Source organism: Mustela lutreola, chromosome 11 (genome assembly GCF_030435805.1).
Source record: "Mustela lutreola isolate mMusLut2 chromosome 11, mMusLut2.pri, whole genome shotgun sequence".
Taxonomy (NCBI): Eukaryota; Metazoa; Chordata; class Mammalia; order Carnivora; family Mustelidae; genus Mustela; species Mustela lutreola.
In genome coordinates, this window is record NC_081300.1 from 15941815 (window position 1) to 15959595 (window position 17781).

At 50.0% G+C, this 17781-nt stretch overlaps 1 protein-coding gene across 3 annotated transcripts in view; it reads left to right on the forward strand.

Annotated features, from left to right (window-relative positions):
* The first annotated feature begins 546 nt into the window (after positions 1–546).
* The window catches only part of CCBE1 (collagen and calcium binding EGF domains 1), a 226822-nt gene continuing 209587 nt past the window's right edge, over positions 547–17781 (forward strand). The window contains exons 1-2 of one of the 3 annotated variants that reach the window (XM_059140386.1): positions 548–1496; positions 1878–1958. In XM_059140386.1, the coding sequence (XP_058996369.1) occupies positions 1366–1496; positions 1878–1958 (212 nt within the window). In that variant the 5' untranslated portion in view covers positions 548–1365. Of the gene's footprint in view, positions 1497–1877; positions 1959–17781 lie in introns of all 3 variants that reach the window. The other 2 variants (XM_059140385.1, XM_059140387.1) reach the window with 2 other exon arrangements.

The following is a 17781-nucleotide window of genomic DNA, read 5'->3' on the forward strand; positions in this document are numbered from 1 at the left end:
TCTGAAAAACCTTTGTAAAATATAAAAGCATTCTACAGAGGGAGCAGGCAGCCACTGCTCTTAGGCACGGTAATTCTCAGTTGACTAGAATATTCTGTGCCCAAGCACCTGCTTACACCGGCAACTTGTGACCCGCCATGGCTGCTGCAGAACCCCGCGTTTGTTAGAGGTTACGCGTTACCACCTCAGGCTCTTCCGATTTCTTTCTGGGCACGCCTGTGTCAGGAGGTCATCCTTACCAGGCACTGAAGCTGCTGAAGCGTAACAGAGCGTTAAGATGCAAGGTGCAACACATTACAGTGGGGTTGTCACCAAAGCAGCGGATTTACCGCACCCCCGCCGGGGAGGGGGTTTCGGGCTCCCAGCGAACACGCGGGCTGTTAAGTAGCAGCGGGCTGAGCTGGTGATCAAGGGCCCCTTGGCGTGTCACCTGGTCTTCGAGGAGTTTCCCGCGCTCACCCGCGGGGGCTCACGTGGCGTGAAAACCTCGTGAAAGCCGCTCGGGGCAGGGGCCTGTAAGATCCCCACCTACGGGGGTTGGGGGACAAGAGGAGAGAAAGGAAGGAAAGAAAGCACGCCCCTGGCTTGTCCCCTCCTCCAGTGAGGAAGAAAACAGAGACTTTCCGAACAAATGCAACGACCAGAGAACTTTCTTCTAGGATTTTCAGGAAGCCAGGCCGCTCCGCCCTGTGATCCGTGCGGCCGCAGCCGTGGAAGGGCCGCTGGGGAGAAGCGTTGAGTCCGTCCGATTCCTTCCTCCCGAATCCCGCCGAGAGGAGCCCGGGTGGTGGGAAAGCAGGGCATAGGCGCCGGAGGGCGAAAGGCGACCCGAGGCCTGCCCCGGCCTTCGGAAGGGACCTGACGCCAGGAAGGACGCTCATTAACCCCTGGGCGACCCCCCCCCCCCCCGCCGGGGTGCGAGCCGGCTCCTCCTCCTCCGGGTCCGACTAGCCTGGGGCAAGATGCGCACGGCCGCCGGCTCTGCGCGCCCCGCCGGTCCCTCCCAGCCCAGGAGGAGGCGACAGGGGAGGGCGCTGCCCGCAGCCGAGCCCGGCGAGTCCGTGGGTCCCGAGTGAACATCCCGGGCGAGACGGCTGAGACCCCGCGACTCCCGCGCCGGCCGAGCACCGCGGGCGACGCGTCTCCCTGTCCCTCCGCCGCATCTGCACGCACACCCCCCACCCCCCGACTCCTGGCGCGACCCCCGGCTCCCCGACACCTCCAGCCCCGCGCTTCGCGCAGGTGGCGCCGACGCCCCTGCCCTCCGGCGCCCCCTGCCGGGCAGAGGGACGCGGCGGCCGCGGAGGAGCCGAGCACAGGCGGGGAGAGAGCTCCAGCGCCGGGAAGAAGCCGGGAGCTTCCCTGATGGTGCCGCCGCCTCCGAGTCGGGGAGGAGCGGTGAGGAGGCAGCTGGGCAGGAGCCTGGGTCCACTGCTGCTGCTCCTAGCGTTGGGACACACGTGGAGCTACCGAGAGGAGCCCGAGGACGGCGACAGGTAAGCGCTGCCAGCCCCGGCTGGGTGCGCGCCCGGCTCGTGGGGTGGGAGCGGGACCCCGGCCCCTGCGGGCACCCGCGCGCTCCCGCGCGCCCTGACTCCGGTGGCACGGGCTGGGCTCTCCACTACCCTGGGCGGCATTAAACTCCACGCCCTGCCCGGGCTCCCCTGTCAGTGGGTCAGAGCTCCCTGGTACGGCCACCCCGCGGCTGGGTTCGCGCCCATGGACCCCCCCGCTCGGTCCCCGAGTCCGCGTCCGCGTGCGGGGACCAGCGCCTGCTCGGCGCGCCGGGACGCAGCTCCCGCCACCGGCACGCGCGCGCCCTGCGCCGCGCTCTCCCGCGGACAGCCAGCGAAGTGGCGGCTCCCACTGTCTTCTAGAGAGATCTGCTCAGAAAACAAGATCGCCACGACGAAATACCCGTGTCTGAAGCCTTCGGGTGAGCTCACCACCTGTTTCAGGTGAGTCTCGCGGCTCTGCTGAGTCCGCCACGCACCCGGGAACACGGCTCCGCAGGGGAGGGCTTTGGAGACTCGCTTGGTGACCGAGGGCCGCGGTCGCGCGGGGACGTGCTTGGGGAGTTCTTCGGTGCAAACCTTTCGGTGTGGTTTTGGGGCCAGAGCAATGATGGGCAACCAAGCGTGCACCTAGAGTTTCCACCCTAGGACCCTGACTTGTTTGCCGCTTGCTGGAATACTTTGCGCGATGGAGAGGAAGAGGCTCAAAGTTCATACGAAAGTGGATGGGATTGTGGGTGTAAACTGTGCCCCGTAGCAAAGACGGATGACGGCGTTCGTGTTTTGTTTCAAAAACAAAGTGGACAAGTAAATACTTGGTCCTTGACTGCCTTTTGACCTTCTGCCGGGACAGACTGTAACACTTTGAGGGTCACTGGGGACAAAACGATGGACGTGGTTTGGGGGCAGTGGACGTGGTTGGGGGCGGGGAGGCTTGTCTAGGAGGAATGTCAAGCTTGTTGAGCCACAAGGAGAGTCCTCCCTGAAAGTGCGTTCCACAGATCACCTGGGTGCTCATTTAAATTACCCTGACCAGGGCTAGGGAATCCATTTAGATTGGAAGATACTTCCCAGGCTGTTGTCATTCGAAACAAAAGGAATTACTGTTCCCTGCTTGCAGCCTTTTGGAGGTGAGGGTTGATTTGTTTTCACCAAAATTTTTGGATTCTGGTCAAGTGCTTTTACTGGAGGGGAGGCATAAACCCATAAACAGGAGTTGCTTTTTGAAAGTACTGTGCGAGATACCGGGAATCACACACTCCCACCAGACTGTTTCTGTAGGTCCTCTGCTCTGGGGCGCCAGGATAAATATTGGGTAGTACAAGGTAACAGCAATCCCCAGAAGTGAATTTGGAAAAAAAGCTTTCCTCTTCATAATGTTGTAACCGATGAATCCATTGCCATGCTTTTGGAGCCGCAGAAATGTTAGTTCCCATGCTCAAAGGTTCAGATAGAGGTGGTTCCAGGGCTGGTGAGTTTGTGGTATGAAAACCAGGAATCTGTTACCTTGCATACTGTGTTTTAAAATTTGTTGGCTATGGAATGACCACCATTGTTAAAGTGAGGCTCGGGCTTGGGAAGGGTTGTCTTTTCCAGGACACGGGTGCTCAACACCCGTGGAATGTGCTGGGGCCCGGGTGGGGTGGGGCGGGGCGGGGGGAGTGTGTTCATCTTGTAGGTAAAGGCTTGAAGTGGTTAACTGGGTAAGCAAGGTCCTCTAGCCGGTGGGATGGCCAAGGGTGCTGGCCGCAGGATTGCTTGCCTGGTGCTAGTCCCGTGTGTCCTCCGCATGACATGTTGTTTTGGGACATGTTGTTTTCCTATTATCCTAGCACAAAGCCTCTAACTTCACAGGGAAAGTGTCTCTGAGATGGTTTACTCATTTGTTCGGTCCCTGAAGGTCAGACTGCGCATCAATCAGGGGCACTTGCAGAATGCATGTCCAATTTTCAGAAACCACTGGTGCCTGAGGAGTGTTCTAGGTTGACTGTTACTCCTCTTCCCTGGCGTTTTAAAAACTGGTTTTTCTTTTTACACTGAGACTCAACAAGAGACACTACCAGTGTCTTGGTAAGTATTCTCATGAACAGCTATCCGAAAGGACAGCTTATGACAACTAACAAAAAGGCTATTTTATATCACAGAAAAGTAAGGAACTTTGTTTTGGGGAGTGAGCGGAACGGGAGAGAGGATTTTCAGCTGGGGAAAATGGGTTTGTTGCTTTCCTTCATGGATATCCAGAGTTCTATGTATATTCTGTTGGTTTTATACCATTCCCATGACTTAGTAATTTCCTAAAGACCAAGTTGGTTGGGAGTTGCTTCCCCTGTTTGCTTTTGAACGCCAAGAAGGGAGGGACTTGTGCTTGGTTTGTGAGTTCATTGTCCCGGCTCCTATAGACCCTTGCTGCTCCAAGTGGGATCTGGAAACCAGCAGCAGTATCCTAGGATCCTGTTCCCAAACCTTCCGAAGCCTGTGTGTTAATGCAAGTACTTAATACAGAAACCACCGTCCTCAATCTGGTCACCACGCAAACCCATTTAAGTCCTTCGAGGGGCACAGAGGCTTCTCCAGGTGCACATGTTGTTAATCCTCCTGCATCAGCCAAAACCGAAAAGAACCAGCCTTCCAGGAGACCAGACCTCTCAACTCTTGGATGACCTTTAATTAAGCTTAAGTGCAGTCACTGAGGTGCTTCTTAGGGAATGCTGACAGATGGCCCCGATTTTACCACTGGCCCTTTGCACAGTTTTTAGCACAAGTGAGAGAACTGCAGAAGTCCTTCTGGCCTTGTTAAATGATTTTATGGGACTTAAAAGAAAAAAAAGTCACGGAGGATGCGTTTACTCCTATCATGTTCCTGGTAGTGCTAATCTGATCTGTTATTCCTAAAAATCTATGGAGACCTAAATGATGCGGGGAAGGAAAGCTGGGTGGGTTCAGAATCTTTGTTGTGGAGCAGCCGCCCCCTCCCCAAACCATGGCCTTTGTAGACCCTTGTTTCCTGTGGTTTCGCCCAAGCACCTTTTCAGGTTCGCCTTCTGTATGTGAGATGATGGCCTGAGGACTTTGAACTCAGCTCTTTTCTCTCTTCTTCACATACATTATCTCTAATCCCCAGAGCGTTTGTATTTCAGTTTTATAGGGGAAGATCCAAAACTCCAGGATTAAGTAAACTTGGTCAGAGTCACAAAGTTAATACACACGGGAGCCAGGACTCAAACCCAGGTTTGTCTGACTTCAAAGTCTGGGCCCGGGGCCCTTTCATCATCCCGGAGGTGCCTACAGAGATGGCAGAACTGTCAGGATCCTGGGGTCTAAGGAAGATGATAAATTCAGCTCGCTGTAAATTCATGACAGTTTGATAGAAAACTCCCAACACTCCCCATAACCAGTGGTTTTTCAGTGACCGCTATCCTGGAGATCTTTCGCTTGTAACTGACTTCATATCTCCTGTCCTATGCAATATTGGTTCATATGTGTATAGCTTTCCTTCCTTGAAGGATTTCGTAATCACGGGGCCTGTCTCTTGAGACTCTCTACCCCAATGTGCATTGGGCCAAGTGCCCAAAGTTTAACAGACACTTGAGTGAATGCCAGTGACTGCTTACCAAGCTTAGAGGATGTACTGCTCAGCATTATAATCGGACTTAGAGTATGCTTCTTTATTAGTAAAGATTTCAGCGGGGTGTGATTTATCTAAGGCTCTATTATAGCCAAACTAAGCACATACATTTATTAGGGTGTTACCCTTTGGTGTCAGGTTATTCCCCACAAGTTTACTCCCCACCTCCCATCTCCAACCATGTAGTTTTGAAAAAAAGGTTCGTGTTTACCATTCATTATTGGGTCTGTCAGTGATATGACCTGTTAAAGGCTTTTAAAAATGAACACATTGTATAGGGAAGGTCCGGAAAATCCCATTTCTTTTTAATGATTGTATTTGAGAGAGACGCAGCGAGAGAGGGAACACAAGCAGGGAGAGTGGGAGAGGGAGAAGCATGCTTCCCGCTGAGCAGGGAGCCCTATACGGGACTTGATCCCAGGACCCCAGGATCATGACCTGAGCTGAAGGCAGACGCTTAACAGCTGAGCCACTCAGGTGTTCCTGGAAAATCTGATTTTTGAGTGAACTGGTATCTAATAAACATTATAAATTTTCTGACCCAGTAAGGGTTTATTGAGCATCTATTCTGAGCTTAAAATAGCCTTACAGAATGTGCATGGAACAATAAGTTACTAACTCTGGTATGTTTATAAACATGATTTTTAGACTCAGACCTTGGAAACTAACCAATATGCAATGGTAGGTGGTCTAGTTCAAAGCCATTGTCAAAACATTGTCAAAAATATTGTACTTCCGATGATGGAGAAGAGATTAGAAGCAGGTAGGAATCTCTGAGCAAAAGAAAATACGTTCTTTAACAGTGTTAGGTGTTCAGGTGGCATTGGCCGTGGCTCTCTTCTGTGGTTCATGGACGGCCATGGCTCCTAGCTTCCCCTCAGCAGTATTTGCCCCTCTGGATCTCATTAGGTCCTGCTCTTAGGATCCCGTTCCTGCAGGAGATAATGACCTAGGGATGCAAAAACTCCTAGTTTTCTATAATGTAAGTGTTGCCAAAACCTGTTAAAATGTGGAAGTTCACATGTTATTTCTGCAAGTGGGTCTACATGGGATTCGGAGAACAAGAGTCTCTTAGAGCAGCCCTACCAGCTTGAGAGTTCTGGACTAGAGCTGAGGCCGCACTGGAGGGACGACTCGGGGGATGCGCTATCTGGGAGGTCACAGACAGAGGGCTGGCAGGGAAAACCTGCACAGTAATAGGAATTGTGCCAGTTGGAAGGCCACTTTGACCAAATTGTTTTGAGACTTTGAAGTGTTTTTTTTTTTTTTTTAAGATTTTATTTATTTATTTGACAGAGAAAGATCACAAGTAGGCAGAGCGGCAGACAGAGAGAAAGGGGAAGCAGGCTCCCCGCTGAGCAGAGAGCCTGATGCGGGGCTCCATCCCAGGACCCTGAGACCATGACCCAAGCTGAAGGCAGAGGCTTAACCCACTGAGCCACCCAGGTGCCCCGAAGTGTTTCTTAATCTACCTTAGTGGTCTTCTCTGTAAAACGGAGATCCTACTAGCATTGGAGTTACAGGGTTCCAGTGAAGGATTAAATGAGCTGACCTATGTAGAAATGCTGGACGAACGTTACCCCTCATAATCACTTCGAATCCCCCCAAATCTGGCATGTTGGTGCACATAGTAGGCACTCATGGAACACTGGCTGAGTTTTGGACAGTATGGGAGAAACTTGAACAAGCAAACTCACCCCACATCCAGAAACAAGGTGTTTATACACCACTGTACACACCTGTTTATAGAGACCTTTTCAAATGTAGGAAAGCCCCAGAAATCCAGTGCCTCGGTGGAAAAAAAAAAAAAATCACAAAGCATCTTTGTTTCTTGTTTCCTGACCACACAAGGTGCCCTACTCACGTGACCATAGAATAGGCAGGAGGCATGGGTGTCCCACTTCAAAGGATCTTGGAGGCTTGCCCCTTGCCTTGAGTCACGAAATGGATTCCGGGCAGAGGCAAGACCGGGAAGCTGACCCTCTGAGCTTCAGCCCTTCAGTCTTGTCTCCCTTCTGCCTCCCTGGCCCGCAGGTGATGAAAGCTCAGGTGGCATGAAAAGAGCAGGAGACGGGTGGACGTGGTTCACCCAGAACTGTCTGAATCACTGGCACAATGCCAGCAGCCTCAGTTTCCCTGCGTGAAGCTCCCTTGTCACTGGATGGTCAGCCCGCTGGGGGTGTGGAGCGCCTGTAGCCTGGTCCATGACCGTAGACCCTCCAGGCTAGTCTCCGGCCTGGACAGGGTTCCATACATTGTCAAATGGCCGAGTGAATATTACAAGTGAATGAGGTCAACTTTCCATCTATAGGCTTCCTAGAACGGTGGTTGCTCTCCTGTCGCAGTGGGCCTCCTTTTCTAGCTGAGAGAGAGGCTCTTTTGGAAACTGGATTCCCTGCGCTGCTGCGAGATGCTGTCATTGTCTTGCCCTGCTGATGTGTTACTGGTGCTGCTCTGGGCAGCTGGAGCTGATGCCCTGACCTTGCTCCTTTCTGAGACACCTGATGAGGACACAGGTGTTCCTGCCTGTGTTAATTGCCCTGTGTCGACTCTGGCTTTGAAGTGGGGGGTTGTGATTTTAAAGGGGATCCCACTCCCTCCCACGCTTATCTTCTTCGGCTGCAGAACAGGTGTTGGAGGAGGGCGGGGAGGCGGAAGGTGTTGGCCAAGGCGGGTTCCGTCTCACTTTTCCCTCATTCTCGGAGAAAGGACACAAAGCGATAGGAAACAACTGAGTTCCCCACAAAAGGCTGTGCTTTCACCGGAGTGCCCTTTCACGTGGGTCCAATGGCTTCGCTCATTGTCCCTCGAGTCATTGATGCCTGACTTTCTGATGGTAGCTTCATCTGTTCTCAGTGAAGCTGCGTGGGTGAACCCGGAAAAAGCAAATGCGCTCTTTTATTCTAGAATTACTCTATCTTCTCCGGAGAAAGTTTGCATTTCAATCAGTAGTTCACGTGTCACTGAGTTCAGCTTCTCCAAACCTGCTGCCCGCTGCTCGCTGCTCGGCAGGACCCTCCCTGCTTTTGTGAGTGAGCTGGTCTGCCTGCGTCGGGAGCCCTGCTGAATGTCCAGGGAACAAAGGTCTCCTTTCCCTCTGTTTATTGCTTTTCTCTGGGGACGAAAACATAAATAGCCATACCATCAGCTTCTCAGGGCTAGGTTCTTTTCCATGAAGCCATGTACGAGTTTTAAAGCTTTACCAACAACTTTTGTTCCGTAATTCAAATATTGGGAGTTCCTATGTGCCAAGCACAGTTCTAGAAACTTAGACTCCATCTGTGTGAAAGGCAGAAAAACTCCAGCCTCTGCCCTCCTAGAAATTAAAGATCTTAATTCAGTTTATCTTTCAATGAGGGAATTTTGGGTCAAAGCTGTCTTTGGGGACATTTTTAAGAGTTCTTTAGGCACACATCTGACTAAAGTCCCATTTGGGGGGCTAAGAGCTTGAAATTTCCTAGGGACAAGCTGTCTGCTTTCAGCAAAAGAAACCCACCCAGCAGGGACACAGGACCCTAGGGCTAGTGGTAACCAAAGTTTGGTTCTAGAGGTGTTAGGGAGAAATGAGCACGTACCCCAGGTCTCTTTCAAGACGTATTGGAATGTGGAAGTATTACAAAGACGTGAAGTCTCTGGCTGTTGGCCCTGGGAGGTGGACAGCAGCCTCAGCACGGGCCCCCCTCCTGTTTTCCAGCAGCACCTTTAAGCAGACTGTTCTAAGAAGGCCTGCTCCCCCCACCCCCACATTCCTTCCTTCTAACCCATTGTAGATCATTGTCGTATCTGAACCTTCTGCGTGGTCTGCATTCTGAGACCTCGGTGGGGGTGGGGTGGTGGTATGAGGTCTAAGTATTTAATCCCCTTGGAGCCAAGCAGCGCATCTTTCCCGCTTCAGGGCAAAAGCACGTGTGCAAGCTTGGATGCCTAAACATACTGCCTTGTTCAGTGCAGCAGAACTAGATCACCTGTTTGTTCCCTTTAGCATTTCAGAAGTGTGGACCACATCTGTGTTCAGCTTTTATCTCCGTTCTCAACTCTTCTTTCTTGGCTATGCCTAGGAGATGTTCTGTGTTTGGCCCACTGGGGTGAAGCCCTCCAGCCTCCATCCTCCGGGAATGGCGGGGGCAGCTGCCAGCCCGGCCGCTGCTGGTAGAGAATGGGCGGGAGGCCAGGAGGGCCCTCTGCTCTACGATCTGGCTCTGGGAGTATGGCAGGAATTAGCAAAGTAGGGCCCGTGGCATGTTTTTATACATCTCATGATCTAAGAATGCTTTTCATATCTTTAAAGGGTTGTTTAAAAAAATACAACACTCTGCAACAGAGACCTCATTTGGCCCCCGAAGCCTCAGATCTTTATCATCTGGCCATTTATAGAAAGTTTGCCAACTTCTAGAGAGCCATCTTTCTTTCCCAGCCTTGAGCCCAGTGTGGGGCTGGAACTCACAACCCTGTGATCAAAACCTGACCTGAGATCAAGAGTCGGACACTTAACCAACTGAGTCACCGTGTAGAGATCTGTCTTAACACAAAGTTCAGGGGTGGGGTTCTCTGTACGTAACCTTGTCCACAGATCTAAGTTCCCAGGCTGGTGACTTGGGGGAGGCGATATCTGGCTTCATCTTTAGGTCCTTACCTTCATGTTGCCTTATTGTATTTCGGTCTCCTGGCCGGACATCTCTGATTGTGACTTGGTTTCCTGATCTCGGGGAATCGGTTATTGAACTGGAATTACACCCCCCTCCCCAGTCGCCATTCCCAAATGCACTATAAATGGAAGTAACTTGTCAGTGTTCTTAAGATGACTAGTTTGCAAGGAGTGGGGTACTAACTTCTGCTTTTCCTCATGTTCCCATGACCAGGCTTCATGTGCGGCTCGAGTGCTCCGTGGATCACCTTGGCTTGTCCTTCCCTCCCCCCACAACCCTCATTCCGTACTTTCTTAATTCCTAACGTGCATATCGATCATCCCATGCTTTATTGACTCAGAGCTGCCTGTCCATGAATTTGTCTTTAATTTCGACAATGGAAAACTTCACATTCAAAAATCGAATGAGGGTGCCTGTTTGAGGAACATGCAACAAAGTCCCTTTCAATCAGAACTGTACCATTACGTTCTTCCTCCTGTGCCTGGAAAGGGTTCTGCCATTTCTCTGGTCCCCAGAGTTAAACTTTTGAAAGTAAACTCTGAAGTGCTTTTTCACAATGTACAACTATTTTGTTCTTTAAAGCTCGTGAAGACTTAGTGATGTTCTGACACTGAGCGAGGGGGCGGGGCATGGTAAAAGAAAGCACAAATATTTTGAGGGGACAAAAGCAAAATCTAATGACATTTTGCAGAGAGGAAATGAAGACATCAAAACATACCGCCTGATCTATTAGGAGAAATGCTATAGGGCATGGTAAAGAGGAGAAAAGTATAAAAACTTGACAAGGAACAGAGTATCCTATGGAGGTGAAGTTGGGTGGAGAAAAAGTTCATGTTAAACTCACATGGGAGCTTCTGACCTTGGTAACTACTGTTTCTCACGGATTTGAGCAAAGACCGTTTAAGCTTAGAAAGGTTGACAGCCCTACAGATGCAATTTCTGTGACCTCTCCTGTGTGCCCAGCACTACCGCCTTGGAGGTCAGGCTGTCTCAGCCCATGCAGAAAGGGCGCCATGCTTTCTTTCCAGCTTTTCTCTTGCTTTGCTTTCACTTGGCATTGCTCTTGGTAACGTGTCCGTGTTTTGTTTTGGAATTTTTCTATAGTGAAATTGCTCATGATTTTTATGGTGGAAAAATTGCATAGTGGAGCAGAGATTGCCTTCCTGGGAACCCACCAAGACCACAAGGACTGTTCCTTGGAAGCAAGGTTATTCCAAATAATGTAGTTCTGGCAGTCCCTGAAAGGTTAGAAGAACCTAGAACAAGACATTCGTGAGATTTTATCTCTGAGAAAACTTGAAGGATTTTTTGTGTGAATTCTGTAAAAATTGAATTTAATACTAATTTACATAGGTTTGCTAGAGATCGCTTACACCCATTCTGGCCTAGCTGGATGGACATAGAGAAAGAAGTTTTATGCCAGAACCCAGGACTTATGTGAAGGTCACTTAGCCAGGCTTCTTTCTGGAGCAAAGCAGAAAGAGGAAGGGGAGAAAGTTTGAATACCAGAACCCAAGATCAAAACGAATAGTGGGGTGGTTATTTCCTTTGGGGATGAGTCTTCGTGCAAGTTCTCAGTCAAGGTCTCAGCAGGTGTGCGGCAGAACAAGGGTTGAAAAGTAGACAGGGGCATCTGGGTGGCTCATTTGGCTGAGTGTCCACCTCTTGGTTTCAGGTTTAAGTCACGATCTCAGGGTCATGGGATTGAGCCCAAGTTGGGCTCCGTGCTCAGCTCGGAATCTCCTTGGGATTCCCTCTCCCTCTGTCTCCCACCCCCACCCCCATCCCTGGAACTCTCAATCTCTCTCTAAAATAAATCTTTAGAAAAAGATCCACAAACCAAGCCCCTGTGTTGGTTTGCTAGGACCGCCCAAACAACATAGTGTTGGGTGGCTTCAACAATTTTCTCGCAGCTTCTGGAGGCCAGAAGTCTCAGGAGAAGGTGTTGGGAGGGTTGGCCCCTTTCGATGGGTCTCCTGGGCTTGCAGACTGCTGTCTCCTCCCCGGGTCTTCCCCGGGTCTTCCCTCTGTATCTCTCTGTGTCTGATCTTCTCCTGTAAGGGCAGCACTCTTAACTCCGTCTTCAAGACTCCTGTCTCTACAGACAGTCACATCCTGAGGTAGTGGGGTTGGGACTTCAACTTCAGGAGGTGACTGTTCAGCCCATCTCCTCCCTCCCCTCCCCAATAAAACCCAGCACACCGTGGGCCACATAAAGGCTGTTTTGTAGACACTGTCCTTCCCGTGGGGCTCCCTGTCCACCAGGCTGGTCCTGAGGGAGCCGATGGGACTAACGTGGCTTTAGCAATGCCACCGAAGAAGGGAGAGGGTTAAACCATCTGAAGTGGCATGAACCCTACTATAGTCTGTGATGTTCACGTCTGTGGGACCTCTCTAGGATGGGCGATGGAGGGCAGAATCTGTTTGAGCCCTTGCCTCGATGCCCGCGGTGGGAATACAGATGCTGAGCCCTCACTCCAGATGCTCGGAAGCAGGCTCTGCCTTTGAACTCGGTCCTTTTGTATTTCTTGTGCACACTACATTGAGAAGCCCGATCCTGCTCCCCACGGCGTTGTTCCAGCGTTCGCTGGCTCTCACGGGGCTCCTCTTTGCCGGCTATACACAGCTGTAGGCAGTGATTCCTAGTCTGGGCTGCTCCTTGGAATCACCTAGTGAGTTTATTGTAATTTTAAAATTCAACTTCATACCCGTATTGGTTTCAGGGGTAGAAGTTAGTGACTCATCCGTTGCATAGAACCCCCAGGGCTCGTCCCATCCAGTGCTCTCCTTACTGCCCGCCCCCACTTACCCCTCCGCCTGCCTCCCCTCCCGCAACCCTGCTTCCTAGAGTTAAGAGTCTCATGGTTTGCCTCCCTCTGTTTTCATCTTATTTTTCCTTCCCTTTCCCTGCGTTCATCTGTTTTGTTTCTTAAATTCCACATATAAGTGACATCCTATGACACTGGTTTTTTGGACTGACTTTGCTTAGCATAATGCCCTCTAGTTCCATCCACATCAGGGCAGAGGGCAAGATTCCATTCCTTTTGATGGCTGAGTAATAATATCACATCTTTATCCAGTCCTCTGTCATTGGACATCTAGGCTCTTTCCATAGTTTGGCTGTTGTGGACGTTGCTGCTGTAAACACTGGGGTGTGGGTGCCCCTCCAGTGAGTGTTTAAAAACAACCTAGTGTCCGCATAGCACACTAGACCACTTACATCAGAAACTCCGGAGGTGGACACCCAGGAACAGGAATCTTTAAAGCCCCACGCATGATTCCAACTTGTAGCCAAGGCGGAAAACCTCGGAGTGAGGGGCGAAGAGGGGTGAGCAGCCTGGCCCTTTGCCTAGGGGACAGGTGGTTGCTTGTGGTCGCTAAGCCCGGGTCCTCATGCCCCTCAACAGGGAAACTTCTAGCTGAGGTTTGTGTCAGTCCCCAGGAGTTCTGTGTTTCCGAAGCTGAGCAGTTCGAGGTCCCACATGCAAATTCCATCACTTTTCATTTCCTATCGTGGACTCTCAGCTTGGTGTCTGGAGCTACTTAGTGACCTTTGGTTCATTTTTTTCCCCCAAAAAAATACTTTGCTTTGTTGCTGCACTGTATGAACCTTCTCCCAAGATATAAACATGGCTCAGCGTATTATAAATGAAAGCTTTTCAGTGTCAAGCTGTGTTTTTCTTTCCTTGCAAGCATCAAATGCAAACAGCTTTTTCCCCCCACATAGTGCGATAGACAATCTGTGTGCTGGCAAGAGAGTCACTTCCCATGGGGCGCCTGGGTGGGTCAGAGGGTTAAACCTCTGCCTTCGGCTCAGGTCATGGTCTCCGGGTCCTGGGATCGAGCCCCACCTCGGGCTCTCCACTCAGTGGGAAGCCCGCTTCCCCCCGACTCTATGCCTGCCTCTCTGCCTACTTGTGATCTCTCTCTCTTTCTGTCAAATAAATAAATAAAATCTTAAAAAAAAAAGTCTCTTTCCTTTCTAGTTTTAGTTCTCGGCAGTTCTCTCCTCTGATAATGAAAGAACATCTCAATCCCTAGTGAACATGGAGCTTTTTATAGTTTTGTAATTAACTTTCCCACAAGATAATACGCTAGCGTGCCTGCATGGTTATCCCCTGAGCCCCATGCTTCCCGTAGGGCCTTAAACCAGGCAGTCCCCAAGTGCGTCTGTATGGAATGTACAGGTGTGTATGTGGGCTGCTTTTCAGAGTTAACAGCAGTTATGTTGATAACATCATAGAAATAGAAATTATTATAAATTGAGCGAAGCAAGGCAGTTGCATTTCATGGATGAGTATTCTCCTGAGGCTCTTTGAAGAGGGATTCCTTGGAATCAGAGGCTGATAAGACAAGGTGGTTCAGAAGTGACCTCTGTGTAACCTGTGCGGACACCCTTTTGGGAGGACATAACAGGGACGGATATTTAAAACCGCAAGGGAAGGCACGAAAGGATCCTAACAAGAGACTCAGCACCTCGGCCACCCCACCATCTCTCCAAGTCTTTTTCCCAGAGAACCCTAGTGTTTGGGAATCACAGCTTCAGGCTGCGGCACAGATGCAAATTATTTGGGGAGGGCGTGTCGGGGTCAGTAACAAAGCTTGCTCGGGGCTGGAGATGCTTAGCCCAGGGAGCTCTGGCCGCCTGGCTGCCACCTGCTGTCCTAGGGCAGGAGGAGGCCGTCTTCACACACCTGGGGCCACTTCTGGGTTGTGGGAGCAGGGAGGGGGCATGGGTGCATCTCTCCTGTAGATCCACCTCCCCCGCCCCCCAATCATGTAGCTCTTAGCCATCAAGCTCTGGGCAAGCTGCCCCACCAAGTCTCTTCAGTGAATTCTTTCTGGGCTGTTTATAAGAACCTCATTTCCCATGTCCATCCTTTAAAATGACTGGTATCCTCTTAGGATGTCTACTTACGTCTTCACTTGCATACAGCTCGACTGTGGCATTGTCTTGACACACTTTGTGTGTGCTCGTGCACGTATCTTTGATGCGATGTGCGCAGCCCCGTACAGGCTCCTGGGACTCCAGTGAGCATGCTATGTCCTGAAGAGAAGAGGGTTTCATCCACACTTCTGAGGAGTCCACAAAAGGACGTTGCTATAACGATGAGAGGAAGATGCTGCTTTTCTTCTAGAGAAAGATGGAAAGGGAAATCGTGCTTTGAAGTTCTTGTAGGGAAAGGGGCACAAAAAAAGAGGAAATCGTCCTTTTTTTTTTTTTTTAAATGATTGTATCGCTCACTCTTTGCACGTTTACATCATAGGGATGTAGGACTTTGAACTGGGATCCTCTATAATTCCCTTCTCCAGGGTAACGGCTGCCAAGGGACTAGAGTGTGGTTTTCTTGCTCTTTTCTGTGCCTGCAGAACAGAATAGTTGTAGTTGCTACATACAGAAATAGGTTTGTTCTGCAATTGCTTTTTTCGCAAAGTAGGTGAAGAATACTTATCACACAGGGCATCTGTCCATTTTGACAGCAACATATTTCATTGTATGGATACGCCTTGACTCCTCTCTTCACTGGAGAGCATGCCTTCTCAAGCAGCAGGCACTAAGGGGCCCTTTCTGATGCTTGGACAGGTTCAGGTTTTAAACTGAAGGTGCACATTTCAAATAGATCAAGTTTTACCTAAATGAATCAGAAGAAACATAAGCTGGTGTCACCAGATTGCACTTTGGTTTGGAACAGCAGGACCCGTATGACCTGCCACTTCCCTTCTAGAACGATCCTGGGCCGCAGGAGGTTGGGGCTTTGATGGAGCTCCTCCTAGGTCTGGCCGTCTGTGACTGATTACTCATTCACAGAGAGCAGGACAAACGGAAATGGGCTTAGTTTTCAGCCCAGGGGATTTGCTTGACATAAAGAACATCGAAATTGAAGATACTCTGGGGTGTTCTGGGTAATTCTCTCTAATCAGCTTTAAAAACAGGAGAGCCACCCTTGAGCTGTGAAGTGAATGTGTTGAATGCCTTGGGTGGTTTTCTTACCCCGTTATTAAAGAGAAGAATGTCTCTCTACACCCCAGGTCTGTACACTCTTGCGAGTGAGCTCCTCTTTGCTGCAAGCACACGCCCTGTGAGTGGGGAGCAGTGGGGGGGCGTCTTACTCTGCCCAGGTGTTAAGCATCCCCCCCGCCCCCACCCCGCACCACCAGCTGACTCCTGTCTGCCGGCCTCCAAGACATGCCGTCCCACAGACTAAGCTAAGGAGGGTGAGGTATGCGTTTCTTCACGTAGGGAAGGAATCCGTGACCTTGAGAATGGAGAAATCGTTCCATTTGGGGGAGACTCATGCTAATAAAGTGGGAAGGAATGATGAGCTCAGATGCGAAGGCTTACTCATAAAATTTCCTTCACCTCTTTTATCCTAACATAGTGGGCTTAATCCTTGTGTCTTACATTTATAAAAACTTTTATTGCGAATTAACATTTCGCTGTGTATCCCTTCAAGTTTATTTATCTAAGGGCTCTTGTGAAGTCTTCAAGTGCGAACTGGCCCGCCGCAGCCCTGCGTTGCCCGAGTCCTCATTTGGCTGCCCTGGTTCTGGTTCCGTATTTGGCTCTGTTTAGAGCCGCCAAGAGAGGGAGGGACAGGGTGAAACGCGGGTGAACCAAATTACCCACATAAGAGGAGGAGGCTTCTCATGAATTACCAGATAATTCTTTTTTTTGGTGCCTTTTATTTATTTTTTGTAAAAAGTTTATTTAGCCTACAGTGTAATACTGGTTTCGGAGGTAGAGGTGAGTGATTCACCAGTTGCCTACAACACCCAATGCTCATTTCATCACATGCCCTACTTAGTGCCCATCCCCCAGTGACCCCATGGCCCCAGCAGTCTTCCCCTCCAGCCACCCTGTTTGTTTCCCACAGTTACAGTCTCTTACGGTCTGTCTCCCTGTGATTTTGTCTTATTTTATTTTTCCCTCCCTTCCCCTACCATCCTGTTTTTAAAATTCCACATAGGAGTGAGTGAAATCATGTGATAACTGTCTTTCTCTGATGGACTTATTTCGCTTCGTGTAATGCCCTCTAGTTCCATCTATGTCATTGCAAATCGTAACATTTCTTTCTTTCTTTTTTTTTTTTTTTTTTTGATGGTCAGTATTCCCTTGTATGGATATGTACCAGATCTTCTTTATCCATTCATCTGTCCATGGACATCTGGGCTCTACTGTGGACCTTGCTGCTAGAAACATTGGGGTGCAGGTGTCCCTTCATATCACTGTTTGTATCCTTTGCGTATAAATACCTAGACCAGCTAATTCTCTTCTAACATCCTGTTTCCATGGTTAGGCGGTTCTGCTTTTTTTTTTTTTTTTTTTTTTAAAAGACTTTATTTATCCATGACAAAGAGAGATCACAAGTACACAGAGAGAGAGAGAGGAAGGGAAGCAGGCTCCCCGCTGAGCAGAGAGTCTGATGTGGGGCTCGACCCCAGGACCCCGGGATCTTGACCTGAGCTGAAGGAAGAGGCCCCAACCCACTGAGCCACCCAGGCGCTCCTAGGTGGTCCTGCTTTAACAAGACAGTGGTTCCCTAGAGTTCCGCATTAAGTTGACACGTTCCACGTTAGGTCGAAGCTCGATTCTGTTCATCTCTTGTATTGTCCTCTGCTTGGGAGGGGAGAATACATCTCAACCCGATTTCCTTCTGAGAGCACTTTCAGCAGGCTGCGGATATAACTGGGATAGCCTTAAACAGCAGCCCTGGCTTTTCAGTACACTTGCATCGCAAACACAAAGAGGAAAAAGTACAGTTCCCTCTTTTTTGAAAGTGAAAAGCTGACCATGTTTTCCCTCGGGGTGCCTTATTTAATTATGAAAGTATGAAATCCCTGGTGGGAAAATCAAGTCCCATAGGCTCACTCCCAACACCCGTGACGATCAAGATTCTCCAGCATTTGCGCCATCTGTCCCTTCTTCCTTTGCTCGAGTATTTTAAAGCAAATCCCAGACGTGTCCTTTTACCATGATACGTTTCAATCCTCGTCT